Source organism: Salvelinus namaycush, chromosome 7, assembly GCF_016432855.1.
Source record: "Salvelinus namaycush isolate Seneca chromosome 7, SaNama_1.0, whole genome shotgun sequence".
Taxonomy (NCBI): Eukaryota; Metazoa; Chordata; class Actinopteri; order Salmoniformes; family Salmonidae; genus Salvelinus; species Salvelinus namaycush.
The window spans coordinates 55971665-55994164 of NC_052313.1; the positions used below are offsets into that span (position 1 = coordinate 55971665).

The window sequence follows — 22500 nt, forward strand, 5'->3', positions numbered from 1 at the left end:
TGGGGGGTGGGGGATGGGGAGGAAGAGGAAGAGGGAATTGGAGGTGGAGGATGAGGGAAGATGAGGTAGAGGCTGAGGGAAGAGGAGGTAGAGGATGGGGGGGGGGGGAGGTAGAGGCTGAGGGGGTGATGAGGAAGAGGAAGAGGGAAGTGGAGGTAGAGGATGAGGGGATGATGAGGTAGAGGAAGAGGGAAGAGGAGGTAGAGGATGGGGGGTGGGGGGTGGGGAGGAAGAGGAAGAGGGAATTGGAGGTGGAGGATGAGGGAAGATGAGGTAGAGGCTGAGGGGGTGGGGAGGTGGAGGAAGAGGAAGAGGGAAGTGGAGGTAGAGGATGAGGGAAAAGGAGGTAGAGGATGAGGGGGTGGGGAGGTGGAGGAAGAGGAAGAGGGAAGTGGAGGTAGATGATGAGGGAAAAGGAGGTAGAGGATGAGGGGGTGGGGAGGTGGAGGAAGAGGAAGAGGGAAGTGGAGGTAGAATGTGAGGGAAGAGGAGGTAGAGGCTGAGGGGGTGGGGAGGTGGAGGATGAGGGAAGAGGAGGTAGAGGCTGAGGGGGTGGGGAGGTGGAGGATGAAGGAAGAGGAGGTAGAGGCTGAGGGGGTGGGGAGGTGGAGGATGAGGGAAGAGGAGGTAGAGGCTGAGGGGGTGGGGAGGTGGAGGAAGAGGAAGAGGGAAGTGGAGGTAGAGGATGAGGGGGTGGGGAGGTGGAGGAAGAGGAAGAGGGAAGTGGAGGTAGAGGATGAGGGAAAAGGAGGTAGAGGATGAGGGGGTGGGGAGGTGGAGGAAGAGGAAGAGGGAAGTGGAGGTAGATGATGAGGGAAAAGGAGGTAGAGGATGAGGGGGTGGGGAGGTGGAGGAAGAGGAAGAGGGAAGTGGAGGTAGAATGTGAGGGAAGAGGAGGTAGAGGCTGAGGGGGTGGGGAGGTGGAGGATGAGGGAAGAGGAGGTAGAGGCTGAGGGGGTGGGGAGGTGGAGGATGAGGGAAGAGGAGGTAGAGGCTGAGGGGGTGGGGAGGTGGAGGATGAGGGAAGAGGAGGTAGAGGCTGAGGGGGTGGGGAGGTGGAGGAAGAGGAAGAGGGAAGTGGAGGTAGAGGATGAGGGAAAAGGAGGTAGAGGATGAGGGGGTGATGAGGTAGAGGAAGAGGAAGAGGGAAGTGGAGGTAGAATGTGAGGGAAGAGGAGGTAGAGGCTGAGGGGGTGGGGAGGTGGAGGATGAGGGAAGAGGAGGTAGAGGCTGAGGGGGTGGGGAGGTGGAGGATGAGGGAAGAGGAGGTAGAGGCTGAGGGGGTGGGGAGGTGGAGGATGAGGGAAGAGGAGGTAGAGGCTGAGGGGGTGGGGAGGTGGAGGATGAGGGAAGAGGAGGTAGAGGCTGAGGGGGTGGGGAGGTGGAGGAAGAGGAAGAGGGAAGTGGAGGTAGAGGATGAGGGAAAAGGAGGTAGAGGATGAGGGGGTGATGAGGTAGAGGAAGAGGGAAGAGGAGGTAGAGGCTGAGGGGGTGGGGAGGTGGAGGAAGAGGGAAGTGGAGGTAGAGGATGAGGGAAAAGGAGGTAGAGGATGAGGGGGTGATGAGGTAGAGGAAGAGGGAAGAGGAGGTAGAGGATGGGCGGTGGGGAGGTGGAGGATGAGGGAAGAGGAGGTAGAGGCTGAGGGGGTGGGGAGGTGGAGGAAGAGGGAAGTGGAGGTAGAGGATGAGGGAAAAGGAGGTAGAGGATGAGGGGGTGATGAGGTAGAGGAAGAGGGAAGAGGAGGTAGAGGATGGGGGGTGGGGAGGTGGAGGATGAGGGAAGAGGAGGTAGAGGCTGAGGGGCGTGGGGAGGTGGAGGAAGAGGAAGAGGGAAGTGGAGGTAGAGGATGAGGGAAAAGGAGGTAGAGGATGAGGGGGTGATGAGGTAGAGGAAGAGGAAGAGGGAAGTGGAGGTAGAATGTGAGGGAAGAGGAGGTAGAGGCTGAGGGGGTGGGGAGGTGGAGGAAGAGGAAGAGGGAAGTGGAGGTAGAGGATGAGGGAAAAGGAGGTAGAGGATGAGGGGGTGATGAGGTAGAGGAAGAGGGAAGAGGAGGTAGAGGCTGAGGGGGTGGGGAGGTGGAGGAAGAGGGAAGTGGAGGTAGAGGATGAGGGAAAAGGAGGTAGAGGATGAGGGGATGATGAGGTAGAGGAAGAGGGAAGAGGAGGTAGAGGAAGGGGGGTGGGGAGGTGGAGGATGAGGGAAGAGGAGGTAGAGGCTGAGGGGGTGGGGAGGTGGAGGAAGAGGAAGAGGGAAGTGGAGGTAGAGGATGAGGGAAAAGGAGGTAGAGGATGAGGGGGTGATGAGGTAGAGGAAGAGGAAGAGGGAAGTGGAGGTAGAATGTGAGGGAAGAGGAGGTAGAGGCTGAGGGGTGGGGAGGTGGAGGATGAGGGAAGAGGAGGTAGAGGCTGAGGGGGTGGGGAGGTGGAGGATGAGGGAAGAGGAGGTAGAGGCTGAGGGGGTGGGGAGGTGGAGGAAGAGGAAGAGGGAAGTGGAGGTAGAGGATGAGGGAAAAGGAGGTAGAGGATGAGGGGGTGATGAGGTAGAGGAAGAGGGAAGAGGAGGTAGATTTTTTTTTTTTTTTTTTTTACACCTTTATTTAACTAGGCAAGTCAGTTAAGAACACATTCTTATTTACAATGACGGCCTAGGAACGGTGGGTTAGCTGCCTTGTTCAGGGACAGAACGACAGATTTTTACCTTGTCAGCTTGGGGATTCGCTTTTGCAACCTTCCGGTTACTAGTCCAACGCTCTAACCACCTGCCTTACATTGCACTCCATGAGGAGCCTGCGTGGCAGGCTGACTACCTGTTACACGAGGGCAGCAAGAAGCCAAGGTAAGTTGCTAGCTAGCATTAAACTTATCTTATAAAAAACAATCAATCTTAACATAATCACTAGTTAACTACACATGGTTGATGATATTACTAGTTTATCTAGCTTGTCCTGCGTTGCATATAATCGATGCGGTGCCTGTTAATTTATCATTTAATCACAGCCTACTTCGACAACAGGTGATGATTTAACAAGCGCATTTGTGAAAAAAGCACTGTCGTTGCACCAATGTGTACCTAACCATAAACATCAATGCCTTTCTTAAAATCAATACACAAGTATATATTTCTAAACCTGCATATTTAGTTAATATTGCCTGCTAACATGAATTTCTTATAATTAGGGAAATTGTGTCACTTCTCTTGCGTTCCATGCAAGCAGTCAGGGTATATGCAGCAGTTTGGGCCGCCTGGCTCATTGCGAACTGTGTGAAGTCCATTTATTCCTAACAAAGGCCGTAATTAATTTGCCAGAATTGTACATAATTATGACATAACATTGAAGGTTGTACAATGTAACAGCAATATTTAGACTTAGGGATGCCATCTGTTAGATAAAACACGGAACGGTTCCGTATTTCACTGAAAGAATAAACGTTTTGTTTTCGAAATGATAGTTTCCGGATTCGACGATTTTAATGACCAAAGGCTCGTATTTCTGTGTGTTATTATGTTATAATTAAGTCTATGATTTGATAAAGCAGTCTGACTGAGCGGTGGTAGGCAGCAGCAGGCTCATAAGCATTCATTCAAACAGCACTTTCGTGCGTTTTGCCAGCAGCTCTTCGCAATGCTTCAAGCATTGAGCTGTTTATGACTTCAAGCCTATCAACTCTCGAGATTCGGCTGGTGTAACCGATGTGAAATGGCTAGCTAGTTAGCAGGGTGCACGCTAATAGCGTTTCAAACGTCACTCGCTCTGAGACCTTGCTCTGCATGGGTAACGCTGCTTCGATAGTTGCTGCTAGTTGCTGCTTTGATAGTGGCTGTGTTCCTGGTTCGAGCACAGGTAGGGGCGAGGAGAGGGCCGGAAGCTATACTGTTACTCTGGCAATACTAAAGTGCCTATAAGAACATCCAATAGTCAAAGGTATATGAAATACAAATGGTATAGAGAGAAATAGTCCTATAATTCCTATAATAACCTCAACCTAAAACTTCTTACCTGGGAATATTGAAGACATGTTAAAAGGAACCACCAGCTTTCATATGTTCTCATGTTCTGAGCAAGGAACTTAAACGTTAGCTTTTTTACATGGCACATATTGCACTTTTACTTTCTTCTCCAACACTTTGTTTTTGCATTATTTAAACCAAATTGAACATGTTTCATTATTTATTTGAGGCTAAATTGATTTTATTGATGTATTATATTAAGTTAAAATAAGTGTTCATTCAGTATTGTTGTAATTGTCATTATTACAAATAAATGTAAAAAAATCGGCTGATTAATCGGTATCGGCTTTTTTTGGTCCTCCAATAATCGGTACCGGTATCGGCGTTGAAAAATCATAATCGGTCGACCTCTACTTGTGACATCACCCTTTATCATGTCGGCTGTCTAGTGGACGGCTTGTGACATCACTCTTTATCATGTTGGCTGTCTAGTGGACGGCTTGTGACATCACCCTTTATCATGTTGGCTGTCTAGTGGACGGCTTGTGACATCACTCTTCATCATGTTGGCTGTCTGGTGGATGGCTTGTGACATCACCCTTTATCATGTTGGCTGTCTGGTGGATGGCTTGTGACACCACACTTATCATGTTGACTGTCTGGTGGATGGCTTGTGTCATGACGTGGCCCTCTTTGGATATAGCAAGCACCAACTCTCTGTCTCTCACCACCTCTCTCTTCCCCTACACCCAGGCTCTGTTATCTCAGGTCGTAAATTCCTGGAGGAGACTCTCTCCCTCATGCAGTATAGAGAGAGGGTTCGCAGTAGAACAAAGGAACTTCTTCTACATTACAGAACTTGAGAACTGAACAATATCCATGTTTTGGAGAATGTGTAACCGGTCGGTGGAGAATCCAGCTACGACCCGGTCCGTTTTGTTTAATATTTGTGACCTCATTGAGAGACAATACAGCCACATTACCATAACTCTGTTTATACAAGAGTCTCCGTTATGAGATTTGCATCTAATTATTGTATAAAATTTATGAGTAAAGATTAAACTATTTGTGAAATTATGTAATGTGATTTTAAACTGTTTAATGAAAGAGAATCCAATTCCCTTTAAAGTTTCACTAAGTCATTGGCCCACCCCCATGAGCACAGACATCGATCTGGCGTCATGGGACAGCCTTTTTACTGTGCCGAAAAAAAACACACCTGGAGAAGCCCACTTCAGACCATGTTCCCTCAGCATCGAGGGGACTAAGGTTTGAGTAGAGACCACAAAAACCACAGGATAGGTTGTAATGGTTGCTGAATTCTTAACCATACCATGTGGTTAAACTCGGAGACTATCGATCCGACAGAATAAGAGCACTTCTTCGATACTAATTACTAGTCTGCAGCTAGAAGTTATGTCGACCTGAAATGCGAAGACCGACAACCGCCGAAACATCTATTCTATAAGAACATTTCCTGCCTGTTTGGCCCTGTCCGGGGGTATCATCGGATGGGGCCACAGTGTCTCCTGACCCCTCCTGTCTTAGCTTCCAGTATTTATGCTGCAGTAGTTTATGTGTCGGGGGCTAGGGTCAGTCTGTTATATCTGGAGTACTTCTCCTGTCTTATCCGGTGTCCTGTGTGAATTTAAGTATGCTCTCTCTAATTCTCTCTTTCTCTCTTTCTTTCTCTCTCTCGGAGGACCTGAGCCCTAGGACCATGCCTCAGGACTACCTGGCATGATGACTCCTTGATGTCCCCAGTCCACCTGGCCGTGCTGCTGCTCCAGTTTCAACTGTTCTGCCTGCGGCTATGGAACCCTGACCTGTTCACCAGACGTGCTACCTGTCCCAGACCTGCTGTTTTCAACTCTCTAGAGACAGCAGGAGCGGTAGAGATACTCTTAATGATCGGCTATGAAAAGCCAACTGACATTACTCCTGAGGTGCTGACCTGATGCACCCTCTACAACCACTGTGATTATTATTATTTGACCATGCTGGTCATTTATGAACATTTGAACATCTTGGCCATGTTCTGTTATAATCTCCACCCGGCACAGCCAGAAGAGGACTGGCCACCCCTCATAGCCTGGTTCCTCTCTAGGTTTCTTCCTAGGTTTTGGCCTTTCTAGGGAGTTTTTCCTAGCCACCGTGCTTCTACACCTGCATTGCTTGCTGCTTGGGGTTTTAGGCTGGGTTTCTGTACAGCACTTTAAGATATCAGATGATGTAAGAAGGGCTATTTAAATACATTTGATTTGATTTGGTCTTTCGCGCCCTTCTCAGTCACTTTGTCTACCAAGCCGCCATAGCGGCTTGGTAGCCCACTAGGGCTACCACTAGGGCACATCCCCTATCATTTCCTTGTAACCATATCTACTTTGTTTGTTTGTTATGCATTTCTGTGATTATTTAGTTAGTTAGTAAATAAATGATTAAGATAATTGATGTATGGATGATTCATAGTGAAGGCTGGATTCATGCAGATAACCAACAATTTACAATGAGACGAACGTGAGGTAAAGAATAATTCATTAATTAGAAGATTCATTGATCAGATATTAAAATATCTGAAGTTATATTAGGAAAATTATAACTTTGAATTCTGAAGATTTTCCTTGGTGCCCCGACTTCCTAGTTAATTACATATTCATGATTAGTTTAATCACGTAATAATAATTACAGATAATTGATTTGATAAAATAAGTCTTCACTTTAATGATGCCAAAGACATGACACTTGTGACATCACCCTTTGTCGTGTTGGCTGTCTGGTGGATGGCTTGTGTTGTGGTGTTGAGGGATCAGGCCCTGTCTGGTAGATAGCTTTGTTGTGGTGTTGAGGGATCAGGCCCTGTCTGGTAGATAGCTTTGTTGTGGTGTTGAGGGATCAGGCCCTGTCTGGTAGATAGCTTTGTTGTGGTGGTGTTGGGGGATCAGGCCCTGTCTGGTGGATAGCTTGTGTTGTGGTGTTGGGGGATCAGGCCCTGTCTGGTGGATAGCTTGTGTTGTGGTGTTGGGGGATCAGGCCCTGTCTGGTGGATATATTGTGTTGTGGTGTTGGGGGATCAGGCCCTGTCTGGTAGATATATTGTATTGTTGTGTTGTGGTGTTGGGGGATCAGGCCCTGTCTGGTAGATAGCTTTGTTGTGGTGTTGGGGGACCAGGCCCTGTCTGGTAGATATCTTGTGTTGTGGTGTTGGGGGACCAGGCCCTGTCTGGTAGATAGCTTTGTTGTGGTGTTGAGGGATCAGGCCCTGTCTGGTAGATATATTGTTGTGGTGTTGGGGGATCAGGGCCTGTCTGGTAGATAGCTTGTGTTGTGGTGTTGGGGGACCAGGCCCTGTCTGGTAGATATCTTGTTTTGTGGTGTTGGGGGATCAAGGCCTGTCTGGTAGATAGCTTATGTTGTGGTGTTGGGGGATCAGGGCCTGTCTGCTGGATAGCTTATGTTGTGGTGTTGGGGGATCAGGGCCTGTCTGGTAGATAGCTTGTGTTGTGGTGTTGGGGGATCAGGGCCTGTCTGGTAGATAGCTTGTGTTGTGGTGTTGGGGGACCAGGCCCTGTCTGGTAGATAACTTTGTTGTGGTGTTGGGGGATCAGGCCCTGTCTGGTAGATATATTGTGTTGTGGTGTTGGGGGATCAGGCCCTGTCTGGTAGATATATTGTGTTGTGGTGTTGGGGGACCAGGCCCTGTCTGGTAGATAGCTTTGTTGTGGTGTTGAGGGATCAGGCCCTGTCTGGTAGATATATTGTTGTGGTGTTGGGGGATCAGGGCCTGTCTGGTAGATAGCTTGTGTTGTGGTGTTGGGGGACCAGGCCCTGTCTGGTAGATATCTTGTTTTGTGGTGTTGGGGGGATCAGGGAATGTCTGGTAGATAGCTTATGTTGTGGTGTTGGGGGATCAGGGCCTGTCTGCTGGATAGCTTATGTTGTGGTGTTGGGGGATCAGGGCCTGTCTGGTAGATAGCTTGTGTTGTGGTGTTGGGGGATCAGGGCCTGTCTGGTAGATAGCTTGTGTTGTGGTGTTGGGGGATCAGGGCCTGTCTGGTAGATAGCTTGTGTTGTGGTGTTGGGGGACCAGGCCCTGTCTGGTAGATAACTTTGTTGTGGTGTTGGGGGATCAGGCCCTGTCTGGTAGATATATTGTGTTGTGGTGTTGGGGGATCAGGCCCTGTCTGGTAGATATATTGTGTTGTGGTGTTGGGGGATCAGGCCCTGTCTGGTAGATATATTGTGTTGTGGTGTTGGGGGATCAGGCCCTGTCTGGTAGATAGCTTTGTTGTGGTGTTGGGGGATCAGGGCCTGTCTGGTAGATATCTTGTTTTGTGGTGTTGGGGGACCAGACCCTGTCTGGTAGATATCTTGTTTTGTGGTGTTGGTTGATCAGGGCCTGTCTGGTAGATAGCTTTGTTGTGGTGTTGGGGGACCAGGCCCTGTCTGGTAGATATCTTGTGTTGTGGTGTCGGGGGATCAGGCCCTGTCTGGTGGATATCTTGTGTTGTGGTGTTGGGGGATCAGGGCCTGTCTGGTAGATATCTTGTGTTGTGGTGTTGGGGGACCAGGCCCTGTCTGGTAGATATCTTGTGTTGTGGTGTTGGGGGATCAGGCCCTGTCTGGTAGATAGCTTGTGTTGTGGTGTTGGGGGACCAGGCCCTGTCTGGTAGATATATTGTGTTGTGGTGTTGGGGGATCAGGCCCTGTCTGGTAGATATATTGTGTTGTGGTGTTGGGGGATCAGGCCCTGTCTGGTAGATATCTTTGTTGTGGTGTTGGGGGATCAGGGCCTGTCTGGTAGATATCTTGTGTTGTGGTGTTGGGGGATCAGGCCCTGTCTGGTGGATAGCTTGTGTTGTGGTGTTGGGGGATCAGGTCCTGTCTGGTGGATATCTTTGTTGTGGTGTTGGGGGATCAGGCCCTGTCTGGTAGATATATTGTGTTGTGGTGTTGGGGGATCAGGCCCTGTCTGGTAGATAGCTTTGTTGTGGTGTTGGGGGATCAGGCCCTGTCTGGTAGATATATTGTGTTGTGGTGTTGGGGGATCAGGCCCTGTCTGGTAGATATATTGTGTTGTGGTGTTGGGGGATCAGGCCCTGTCTGGTAGATATATTGTTTTGTGGTGTTGGGGGATCAGGCCCTGTCTGGTAGATATATTGTGTTGTGGTGTTGGGGGACAAGGCCCTGTCTGGTAGATAGCTTTGTTGTGGTGTTGGGGGATCAGGCCCTGTCTGGTAGATATATTGTGTTGTGGTGTTGGGGGATCAGGCCCTGTCTGGTAGATAGCTTGTTTTGTGGTGTTGGGGGACCAGGCCCTGTCTGGTAGATAGCTTTGTTGTGGTGTTGGGGGATCAGGGCCTGTCTGGTAGATATCTTGTGTTGTGGTGTTGGGGGATCAGGCCCTGTCTGGTAGATAGCTTGTGTTGTGGTGTTGGGGGATCAGGCCCTGTCTGGTAGATATCTTTGTTGTGGTGTTGGGGGATCAGGGCCTGTCTGGTAGATAGCTTGTGTTGTGGTGTTGGGGGACCAGGCCCTGTCTGGTAGATAGCTTTGTTGTGGTGTTGGGGGATCAGGCCCTGTCTGGTAGATATCTTTTGTTTTGGTGTTGGGGGACCAGGCCCTGTCTGGTAGATATATTGTGTTGTGGTGTTGGGGGATCAGGCCCTGTCTGGTAGATAGCTTGTGTTGTGGTGTTGGGGGATCAGGCCCTGTCTGGTAGATAGCTTGTGTTGTGGTGTTGGGGAATCAGGCCCTGTCTGGTGGATATCTTTGTTGTGGTGTTGGGGGATCAGGCCCTGTCTGGTGGATATATTGTGTTGTGGTGTTGGGGGACCAGGCCCTGTCTGGTAGATAGCTTTGTTGTGGTGTTGGGGGATCAGGCCCTGTCTGGTAGATATCTTGTGTTTTGGTGTTGGGGGATCAGGCCCTGTCTGGTGGATATATTGTTTTGTGGTGTTGGGGGACCAGGCCCTGTCTGGTAGATAGCTTTGTTGTGGTGTTGGGGGATCAGGCCCTGTCTGGTAGATATCTTGTTTTGTGGTGTTGGTTGATCAGGCCCTGTCTGGTAGATATCTTGTTTTGTGGTGTTGGTTGATCAGGCCCTGTCTGGTGGATATCTTTGTTGTGGTGTTGGGGGATCAGGGCCTGTCTGGTAGATATCTTTGTTGTGGTGTTGGGGGATCAGGGCCTGTCTGGTAGATATCTTTGTTGTGGTGTTGGGGGATCAGGGCCTGTCTGGTAGATAGCTTGTGTTGTGGTGTTGGGGGACCAGGCCCTGTCTGGTAGATAGCTTTGTTGTGGTGTTGGGGGATCAGGGCCTGTCTGGTAGATATCTTGTGTTGTGGTGTTGGGGGATCAGGCCCTGTCTGGTAGATATCTTGTTTTGTGGTGTTGGTTGATCAGGCCCTGTCTGGTAGATAGCTTGTGTTGTGGTGTTGGGGGACCAGGCCCTGTCTGGTAGATAGCTTGTGTTGTGGTGTTGGGGGACCAGGCCCTGTCTGGTAGATAGCTTTGTTGTGGTGTTGGGGGATCAGGCCCTGTCTGGTAGATATCTTGTGTTGTGGTGTTGGGGGATCAGGCCCTGTCTGGTAGATAGCTTGTTTTGTGGTGTTGGGGGATCAGGGCCTGTCTGGTAGATATCTTGTGTTGTGGTGTTGGGGACCAGGCCTTGTCTGGTGGATATCTTGTGTTGTGGTGTTGTGAGATTGGGCCGTGCTCTGGAATGAGGCTAATGCTGTCACCATGGTGATGGATGGAGATGCATTGAGTCCAGGCCCTGCTCTGGTAGACGTTAGTCAGCCAATGGGCTCTGGCCATCAAGATTTGAAAGGATGCAACGTGTCTAGAAAAACAGACAGAGATGAACCCTGCTGCTTCTCGGAATTGGCAACAAGATAACAGCTGTCTATCTTTCGGTCTCCAGCCCTGAAAACACATTTCAATGTTTGACGTTGATGTGACATTAAGCGGGTATCTAAAAAATGAGACAGACAGAATAACCTTTAGATAATTATGGTTTTAAGTGAAAACTCAGCTTTCTTTGCCAATATCTTCTCCAAACCAACTTTCGGTACACTGCTGTTGTGTATGTGTGTGTGTCTGTGTGTCCTACCTCTCTTTGTGAGCTGGATGTTGGCCTGCCTTCTGCCGTTGCCATTCTCCACGAAGCAGGAGTAGTTCCCCAGATCAGCCTCTTCCACCGAGTCAATGGTCAGGGTGATAGACACCTCCTGCTCTCCCAGGTGCTCCCGGATAAGCCTGCAGAGAAGAAAATAGAAGAGGAGAAGAGAATAGGAGAGGAGAGAAGCAGAGAGGAGAGGAGAACATAGAGAAGAGGGGAGGAGAAGAAAGAAGAGGAGAAGAGAGAAGAGAGGAGAGGAGAAGAGAGAAGAGAGGAGAGGAGAAGAGAGAAGGGAGAAGAGAGGAGAGAACAGAGAAGAGAAAGTCTCTGTGAGGATTCTGTCTGTGATTCATTGACAATTACCAAGCATTATCCCCCTCACTGTGACTTGATTACCCAGGAGGGCTGGCTTGGGGGCAGATTAGCGAGGATGCTAATTTCACTGGAGATGAGACTTGACATGAATTGGCCTTGATACAGATTGTGGACAGAATAGCAGTAAAAGCATCACCACAAGTGATGGTACACTTTACAAACCATGGATGACCGTAATACCACAAAGACAGCATACATTAAAAACTTGAAGTGGTCAGTCATCATTTCTACAGACTTTACGGTAATTTCATTGAAAGTCAACACCATGTTTTCAGCTCGCACAGTGTTGTAAGATAACTAGCTAAATAATGAGGTTGAAAAAGTAGCTTTTTATAGCGACATGCTGCTATGGAAACGGAGGAACGGCAGAGAAAAACAATATGAGTTCAAAAGTAAATGAATCTCTCCTGCTAGGCACACACAGAGCAGACGGAACAAATGGAAAAATAATGATCTCTATTCTTTAGCGTTTAGTGATATCGGCCGCCATTCTGTCTCTTTTATGACACTGAGCCTAATAATGCGAAAAGACAACTGTACGAATGTCACTTGCTGTTGTTCTCCTCTCCCTTGGGGACACTTGAATGTGGTTCAGAACAATCAATCACATTTCTCCTCTTCAGCATGTCGGGGAAGGATGGGGGAAGTACATCAGGTCAATTACAGAGTGCAGTACAGATGGTGGAAGTGGAAGGCAGACTGACATGGAGAATCTAGTAATTACAGAGTGCAGTACAGATGGTGGAAGTGGAAGGCAGACTGACATGGAGAATCTAGTAATTACAGAGTGCAGTACAGATGGTGGAAGTGGAAGGCAGACTGACATGGAGAATCTAGAATCTAGTAATCCATCCCTACTGTTATAATGATCTCATAAGTCTATACAGTCTAGATATTGATATGTCATACAGAGACGGTGATATCTCTTATAATGCACTCCTCCATCCCTACTGTTATAATGATCTCGTTCCTCTTCAGACTGGATATTAAGACACAAGTCTATACAGCCTAAAGGTTAAGTCACTTCAGTCCTCTCTTGAGAGAGTTGAAGCATCTGTAATCATTTGATCATCATGACCATCTTGTCCTCCCGTCTGTAAAGTGGTATCACTGTACAGTAATTCACAAACAAGAGAACAGAATCATTTGATGATGGAAGTTACCGGGGTGATAGACGACTAAATCCCTCTCCATGATGAAGGAAGTTTCTGATGAACTTCCCCAACGGCATGGAGCCCAGACCAGGCTTTGTGGAATCTAGCTCCGACTACATTGATTCTCCCAAGATCAATACTTCAAAACATTTCAATTATTAAACGGCCACCTTGTACCTATGTTGTCCTCTGTAGTTGCATTCCTTTCTGTTTGCTGGAAACCATACTTTTTCAATAAACGTTAATCAAATATAACCACAGACTGTTTGCTCATTGCTGTTGCTCTAAGATGGCAATTCAGCACAAATGCACATGTGCCAATTGAATCTCAACAAGTAAACAGTCGGTGGTGGTATTTCAGCAAACAAAGAAAGGAACGCAACTACAGACAACATCCTCCTCCTCCATCCCTCTCCAGCCCTCTTATCCTCCTCCATCCCTCTATATCCTCCTCCATCCCTCTATATCCTCCTCCAGCCCTCTTATCCTCCTCCATCCCTCTCCAGCCCTCTTATCCTCCTCCATCCCTCTATATCCTCCTCCATCCCTCTATATCCTCCTCCATCCCTCTATATCCTCCTCCAGCCCTCTTATCCTCCTCCAGCCCTCTATATCCTCCTCCAGCCCTCTTATCCTCCTCCATCCCTCTATATCCTCCTCCAGCCCTCTTATCCTCCTCCATCCCTCTATATCCTCCTCCAGCCCTCTTATCCTCCTCCATCCCTCTATATCCTCCTCCAGCCCTCTTATCCTCCTCCATCCCTCTATATCCTCCTCCAGCCCTCTTATCCTCCTCCATCCCTCTATATCCTCCTCCAGCCCTCTTATCCTCCTCCATCCCTCTATATCCTCCTCCAGCCCTCTTATCCTCCTCCATCCCTCTATATCCTCCTCCAGCCCTCTTATCCTCCTCCATCCCTCTATATCCTCCTCCAGCCCTCTTATCCTCCTCCATCCCTCTATATCCTCCTCCAGCCCTATTATCCTCCTCTATCCCTCTATATCCTCCTCCATCCCTCTCCAGCCCTCTTATCCTCCTACTACAGACAACAACCTCCTCCTCCATCCCTCTCCAGCCCTCTTATCCTCCTCCATCCCTCTATATCCTCCTCCATCCCTCTCCAGCCCTCTTATCCTCCTCCATCCCTCTATATCCTCCTCCATCCCTCTCCAGCCCTCTTATCCTCCTCCATCCCTCTATATCCTCCTCCAGCCCTCTTATCCTCCTCCATCCCTCTATATCCTCCTCCATCCCTCTTCAGCCCTCTTATCCTCCTCCATCCCTCTATATACTTCTACATCCCTCTATATCCTCCTCCATCCCTCTCCAGCCCTCTTATCCTCCTCCATCCCTCTATATCCTCCTTCAGCCCTCTTATCCCCCTCCATCCCTCTATATCCTCCTCCATCCCTCTCCAGCCCTCTTATCCTCCTCCATCCCTCTCTATACTTCTCCATCCTCCTCCATTCCTCTCCAGCCCTCTATATCCTCCTCCATCCCTCTCTATACTTCTCCATCCTCCTCCATCCCTCTCCAGCCCTCTTATCCTCCTCCATCCCTCTATATCCTCCTCCATCCCTCTCCAGCCCTCTTATCCTCCTCCATCCCTCTCTATACTTCTCCATCCCTCTCCATCCTCCTCCATCCCTCTCCAGCCCTCTTATCCTCCTCCATCCCTCTATATCCTCCTCCATCCCTCTCCAGCCCTCTTATCCTCCTCCATCCCTCTCTATACTTCTCCATCCCTCTCCATCCTCCCCCATCCATCTCCATCTTCCTCCATCCCTCTCCATCCTCCTCCATCCCTCTATATCCTCCTCCATCCCTCTATATCCATCTCATCCCTCTCCATCCTCCCCATCCCTCTCCATCCTCCTCTATCCCTCTCCATCCTCCTCCATCCCTCTCCATCCCTCTATATCCTCCTCCATCCCTCTATATCCTCCTCCATTCCTCTCTATCCCTCTCTATCCCTCTCCATCCTCCTCCATCCCTCTCCATCCCCCTCCATCCCTCTATATCCCTCTCTATCCCTCTCTATCCTCCTCCATCCCTCTCCATCCCCCTCCATCCACCTCCATCCCTCTCTATCCCTCTCCATCCTCCTCCATCCCTCTCCATCCCCCTCCATCCCTCTATATCCCTCTATTAATCTCTCTATCCCTCTCCATCCTCCTCATCCCTCTCCATCCCCCTCCATCCACCTCCAACTCTCTATATCCCTCTCTATCCCTCTCCATCCTCCTCCATCCCTCTCCAACCCCCTCCAACCCTCTATATCCCTCTCTATCCCTCTCCATCCACCTCCATCCCTCTATATCCCTCTATATCCCTCTCCATCCTCCTCCATCCCTCTCCATCCCCCTCCAACCCTCTATATCCCTCTCTATCCCTCTCCATCCACCTCCATCCACCTCCATCCCTCTCTATCCCTCTCCATCCCCCTCCATCCACCTCCATCCCTCTATATCCCTCTCTATCCCTCTCCATCCTCCTCCATCCCTCTCCATCCCCCTCCATCCCTCTATATTTCTCTCCATCCACCTCCATCCCTCTCTATCCCTCTCCATCCTCCTGCATCCCTCTCCATCCCTCTCCATAGTTTGGTCAGCCAGGCAGCGACAGGGGACCGTGAGGCTGAAGGATGGATCTCCACTGCATGGCCATGTGTGTCGCTACATGGATTTAATGACTGTAGAAAACCACTGGGAATCATCATGGGACTGATCTGTCTCTGTAGAAAACCATTGGAAATCATCATGGGTCAGATCTGTCTCTGTAGAAAAGCATTAGGAATCATCATGGGTCAGATCTGTCTCTGTAGAAAAGCATTGGGAATCATCATGGGTCAGATCTGTCTCTGTAGAAAACCATTGGGAATCATCATGGGTCAGATCTGTCTCTGTAGAAAAGCATTGGGAATCATCATGGGTCAGATCTGTCTCTGTAGAAAACCATTGGGAATCATCATGGGTCAGATCTGTCTCTGTAGAAAACCATTGGGAATCATCATGGGTCAGATCTGTCTCTGTAGAAAACCATTGGGAATCATCATGGGTCAGATCTGTCTCTGTAGAAAACCATTGGGAATCATCATGGGTCAGATCTGTCTCTGTAGAAAACCATTGGGAATCATCATGGGTCAGATCTGTCTCTGTAGAAAACCATTGGGAATCATCATGGGTCAGATCTGTCTCTGTAGAAAACCATTGGGAATCATCATGGGTCAGATCTGTCTCTGTAGAAAAGCATTGGGAATCATCATGGGTCAGATCTGTCTCTGTAGAAAAGCATTGGGAATCATCATGGGTCAGATCTGTCTCCGTTAGCTTTAAATGTCTTCCTGCACTATTAGAGATGACTATTCTGGGTGATATCTGTCAAGGCTCGGTCGTGTGTGTGTGTGTGTGTCTCTCTCTCTCTCTGTGTGTGTGTGTGTGTGTGTGTCTCTCTCTGTGTGTGTGTGTGTGTGTGTGTGTGTGTGTGTGTATGTGTGTGTGTGTGAAGCTGAAGGAGTGAGGCTAGATGAAAGGGTGCGGGGTCCTTGATGTTCTCTGCAGTGAGAAGCCAGTGTGATCACACAACACCAGAGAGGAGAGAGGAAACATCGTAGGCCCCCAACACACACACACGCACACGCACACGCACACGCACTAGATGTTTGATGAGGCTGAGAAGCCTCATGGAGGGTCTGACAAATCCCCCACTGATGTGCCAGTATATATATACATCAAGCCTTAATGAGAGGCATAATGGGGGAGAGAGGAGAGGAGAGGAGAGGAGAGGAGAGGAGAGGAGAGGAGAGGAGAGGAGAGGAGAGGAGAGGAGAGGAGAGGAGAGGAGAGGAGAGGAGAGTAGAGGAGAGGAGAGGAGAGGAGAGGAGAGGAGAGGAGAGGAGAGGAGAGGAGAGGAGAGGAGAGGAGAGGAGAGGAGAGGAGAGGAGAGGAGAGGAGAGGAGAGGCAGCAGCATGTGAGTGGAGGAGGAGGAGGAGAGGGTTGGTTGGATCAACTTTGAGAGCGCTCCAATCCCTGTGATTGACAGGTCCCTAGGGACCGCCCCCCCCCCCCCCCCCCCCCATTTAATGCTCCTTCACATGTCAACAAAGTATAGAGTCGATTACGCTAGAGAGCCATCTCAGTGTGTGTGTGTGTGTGTGTGTGTGTGTGTGTGTGTGTGTGTGTGTGTGTGTGTGTGTGTGTGTGTGTGTGTGTGTGTGTGTGTGTGTGTGTGTGTGTGTGTGTGTGTGTGTGTGTGTGTGTGTGTGTGCTTGACTAGAATCCTCTGAATTCCTCCTGAGACTCTGATACAATACTGTATTAAAGTTTGAAGGTGAGAGAGAGGTTATGACAATGTCATCCAAGATTAGGGGTGTTACATCACTTGGTTGCTTTCCCACAGGGTCTCCTTCCTTGTGTTGCAAGGGCTCTTCAGACCCACTGTAGATGGAGACCACATCTCTTGAAGACTAGGAAGCAGTCTTTAATTATCTTTAATGTAATGTGTATGTAAAATATCTCTGTCGTGAAACATTGTGCCAAATGCCCCATCTCTCGTATTACCAGATTCTCTACAGAGAACACTCTTTTAGATTAATTTCCATTTCAAAGCCAATAGCGGATGAAATTGTGGATTTCAAGTGGGATGATGAATATGGAGACAACATATAGTACACATGCCCACATCATAACCCTAACCCACATCATACCCCTAACCCGCATCATACCCCTAACCCACATGATAACCCCCCCGCATCATAACCCCTCACCCGCACCATAACCCTAACCCACATCATAACCCTAACCCTAACCCGCACCATAACCCTAACCCACCATAACCCTAACCCACATCATAACGCTAACCCATATCATACCCCTAACCCATATCATACCCCTAACCCACATCATACCCCTAACCCGCACCATAACCCTAACCCACATCATAACGCGAACCCATATCATACCCCTAACCCACATCATACCCCTAACCCACATCATAACCCTAACCCGCATCATACCCCTAACCCATATCATACCCCTAACCCATATCATACCCCTAACCCACATCATACCCCTAACCCGCACCATAACCCTAACCCACATCATAACGCTAACCCATATCATACTCCTAACCCACATCATACCCCACATCAGAATTAGACATTCATCCATGTTTCTCAAATGTCAAATTTTGAACTGTTCCAAACATCAAATTCCGAAGTGTTTAAGGTTAAGGTTAAGCATTAACTCCGAATGGTTAAGGTTAGGGTTAAGGTTTGGGATAACCTTAAAACACCAAATATTGTTTTTATATATATATATATATATAGCTGGATTCTAACATGCAACCTTTTGGGGCGGGTGGGTGGCGGACGGGTTGAATAAAGAGAAAACATTTATTTAAAAAATCCAGAAATGTATAATTTTGGTGCAATTCATAATTCTTGTGCCAACAAGCTCTCACAGTCTCAAATCAGAATTAGACGTTCATCCATGTTTCTCAAATGTCAAATTTTGAACTGTTCCAAACATCAAATTCCGAAGTGTTTAAGGTTAAGTTTAGGCATTAACTCTGAATGGTTAAGGTTAGGGTTAAGGTTTGGGAATTATGTGATTATATTAATTCATATACCAGTAAAGGATATTAGCCCACAAAGCCTACAAGATGTCCATTCATTGTTTCACATTTTGTTTTGTTTCAGTAAAATGCTAGGCTACTGTTCAATAGGCCCAAGCCTTTTTAAATGCTCACGAGAAGCCTAATTGCTCAATACATTTTCAAGAGAAAAAAAGAGACCTGTACAGCGAATTTTCAATATTTGCGGGTTAGAGTTGGGTGCGGGCCTCAGATGTTCACTTTATCACAAATAGTCAGGCGGTTGAGGATGGGTTATCATCAATTGCAGGTGGGTGGGGGTGAACAAAGAGCTGACCCGCGCATCACTAGCTTACGGCGATCCGCATCACTAGCTTACGGTGCACCGGTGCCTCCCACTCCTCTTTCTATTCTGGTTAGAGCCAGTTTGCACTTTTCTGTGAAGTGAGTAATACACAGCGTTGTACGTGATCTTCAGTTTCTTGGCAATTTCTCGCATGGAATAACATTCATTTCTCAGAACAAGAATAGACTGACGAGTTTCAGAAGAAAGGACTTTGTTTCTGGCCATTTTGAGCATGTAATCAAACCTACAAATGCCGATGCTCCAGATACTCAACTAATCTAAAGAAGGCCAGTTTTATTGCTTCTTTAATCAGAACAACAGTTTTCAGCTGTGCTAACATAATTGCAAAATGGTTTTCTAATGATCAATTAGCCTTTTAAAATAATAAACTTGGCTTAGCTAACACAACGTGCCATTGGAACACAGGAGTGATGGTTGCTGATAATGGGCCTCTGTACGCCTATGTAGATATTCCATAGAAAATCTGCCGTTTCCAGCTACAATAGTCATTTACAACATTAACAATGTCTATATTGTATTTCTGATCAATTTGATGTTATTTTAATAGACCAAACATTTGCATTTCTTTCAAAAACAAGGACATTTCTAAGTGACCCCAAACTTTTGAACAGTAGTTTATGTAAATTACTAGAATGTGGCTTTTTTTGGGGTCAATAACTCTGATAAATAGCTTCATTACGGGCAATGAAACCTATTGTTTTCATTCAAATGAATGCTAGAAATAGTAAGCTCTTCATCTTCCCGCTCTCCCTCTCAAGCTGAACAGGATGTCAGTAGGCCTAGTCCGCTTGCATAGATATTGCCTTTTTTGGGGACAAATTGACTATCCTCCTGAAGTGCCACCGTACACAGCACAGTCATTGGGAATGCCTATCCAATGCAGTGTGTAATGCAGTGTAGCCTAGTTGTATATACAGCATCCCAGCAGCAAAAAACTTGTGAAGGAAGTACATTTTCTTAGACATATAACTTTCCCCTGCTGTCACGTTGGTATGAAGGGATTCAGCAGACAGGCGCAGGAATGCGTAATAGTTTTTTAAATTATACCCCAAATGACGGCGTGGCGTGTAAAGGCACGGGGACGAAGACCAAACAAACATGTACATAAAACACAAGGTTGAAACCCAAACAAAAGAGCGAGGAGTACCTCAAATAAATAACACACGCGCACAATGATTAACACACGGGACGAGACCCGTAATCATCTGGGCAATCCACAAGGGCACGCAAACCAAAACACACAGCACAGGTACTCACACGCACCAACAGACATAGTAACAATAATGGACAGCACCATGGTGAACAAAGGGCACATATATACAAATACTAATCAGTGGAAATAGGGGACAGGTGTGAGCGATGAATGTTCCAGAGGGATCCGTGACACCTGTGCTTCTCCGTACATGCTCTTAGTATAGCCTATATTATAGGCCAGCCTTTCTCAAACTGTTTGTGCCAGGGACACCCGGGAGTTGTGAAGGTGTTTTCAACAGCCAGTCTGCTGCGATATTTAGATTGTGTTGCAGCAAGCATCAGCCTGGTGTTCCCATACCTGTTTGTGTTGTAGGCCTATAGCAAACTTCTATAGTTGTTATCATGCAATGACCCTGGGAGTTGAAAAGACAGCACCACGAGATCTGGAACCAGAAGCTGGTCTTTCATAAGTATGTAGAAGGAAAGGGGATTCATGTCTTCATCTCATTAAAACGAGCGCAGGCCTTGGTCACGGGAACCGGTGACAAGCTGTGAGTCTCTTCAGTGCTGGTGAACGGATTACGCATCCACTGCTTTCCCGGACGTGGATCAGATTGTGAGGGGAAGTAATCGTCGAATTTCAGTAGAGTTTCGCTCAGATGTGACCCCATCAATGTACACATGTGATCCATGTCTACATCACCCACGTCAACCACAGATAAGAATAGATGGGAGAAAATGCCTCTATCCACTTTGTCTCTCCAGGCGCCCAGCTTTTTCTTGAAATCGGTAATTTTATTGTTTGCTTGGAAAATGTCACCTGCATGGTTTTGGTTGAGCAGTAGACTCGTCCGTGGGCCTACAAGATCCCGATATAATGGTCCCATCGTAATCCATGTCCCGTGATGTACTCGTTCAGAACACAGAATATTTCACCTGTAGTTTTATTCTGAGGAAACTCTCTGCAAGAAAGACATTCTTCATATATGTAGCTAATATATACAAGAAGCGGCATTTGAAATGTCAGCCGTCTCATCTAATTGGATTACAAACCAATTTGATGTGCGGGCTCTGTCTAAAATCTCCATGTGATTCTATATCATCGGCCAGATCCTGGATTCTACGTGTGACAGTGTCATTGGAACGTGGGATTTCACTGATCTTTGTAGCAGCAGATCAAACCTCTGGGCAAGCATCCACGACTGAGGGCATGACCAGCTTTTCAACTATAGTGAAAGGAGCCTGGCACTATGCTATGAGAGAGGAAGTATGAAGCCTTTTGGTAAACTCTCATTATCTGTGAAATTATTGTGCAGCATTTTTGTTTGTTTGGTTTGAAAAAATAAAATAATGGTCTGTTTTATCCTTGAGATGTGGAAGCTTTGCTTCTAAATGTCTGCGTATTTTTGATGACTTCATAGCATATCGGCTGAGGCATGTCTGACATATCACACAGACTGGGTTTGGCGGTCAGCTGTTATTTGAAACAAATCCAGGGAGAGAGAGAGAGAGAGAGAGAGAGAGAGAGAGAGAGCGTGCAGGCTGAGCAGCAGGGCTAGCTTGTGTGTGTGTGTGTGTGTGTGTGTGTGTGTGTGTGTGTGTGTGTGTGTGTGTGTGTGTGTGTGTGTGTGTGTGTGTGTGTGTGTGTGTGTGTGTGTGTGTGTGTGTGTGTGTTTGGTGTAGCTATAATTAATTATGGCAACACAATTTGTTTACTGCTGCATACATAGTTCAGCGCATTGCACAAGTAGTCCCACTGCACGTATTTATTTGAGACGAATATGCCACAGACCACAAAAAAAAATGATATTCAAGATAAATATGCTGCAGACTGGAAAGCATTCCTCCATAGACCGGGATTTGAGAAAGGCTTGTATAGGCTATGGATCATTTTAGTGAGACAACACTGGGCTCACTTGATATTGTGCTCCCAGCAGAACATCAGGGATGAGGGGCATCATCGGGCACACATTAAATAATATAATAAGCAACTAATTATCAAACCCTGAGAAATATGACATTTTATTGATTACAAATTACATGACCTTGCCCTGGAAAAAAAAAATACAAAAACTCTCTCTCGTTCTCTCTCTCCTTCTCTTTTTCCATTGATTTATTCCAAGCCTAATTGGTATGAAGTCATCACCAGGTTTGGAGTGAGAGATCTGCTCCAGGTACTCTGAACCTGCTAGCTTACAGAGACGTTTCCAAATGTCATGCCTTTCACTGTCTCATCTCCTCTCTTCCCTGCTTGTCCCACTCCATGTTCCAGCTAACCTTTTCATTAGCTCACATCTGCCGAGCATGGAGATATGTGTCCAATGGAATATAGGTAGGGAAGGGGTCTGACAGCTGAGAGGCTTCGTCCCAAATGGCACCCTGTTCCCTACATAGTGCATGACTTTTGACCAGGGCCCCCTAACTTTGCCCACACCTGATCTAGGGAATGGTGTGCCATTTGGTACCAGGGACTTCCTAATATGGATGCCGTACAAGGGGGTCACAAAAGAGGTTGGAGAAGCAAATTCTGGATGAAATGCATTGTTATTTAGGAGTCCTGGATCAAACGCATCATTCGTATGGAGTTTTCTCTGAGACGTTTATAGAATGATGAATTGATTCCTGCGGAGGTTTGAGTACATTGTGAGTGTAGTTACGGAAGGTGTTCCTGATGTAGCTGCTGTTCTACAGAGGGAGGTCTCCGGACATATCAGAATGTGTGTTAAACATCAATGACCAATAGGGAA

The 22500-nt window shown here is 47.6% G+C and overlaps 1 protein-coding gene across 1 annotated transcript in view; it reads right to left on the minus strand.

Annotated features, from left to right (window-relative positions):
- The window catches only part of LOC120050855 (interleukin-1 receptor accessory protein-like 1), an 838450-nt gene that overhangs the window by 37774 nt on the left and 778176 nt on the right, over positions 1 to 22500 (minus strand). The window contains exon 6 of the mRNA XM_038997383.1: positions 11061 to 11206. Coding sequence (XP_038853311.1) covers positions 11061 to 11206 — 146 coding nt within the window. The remainder of the gene's footprint in view (positions 1 to 11060; positions 11207 to 22500) is intronic.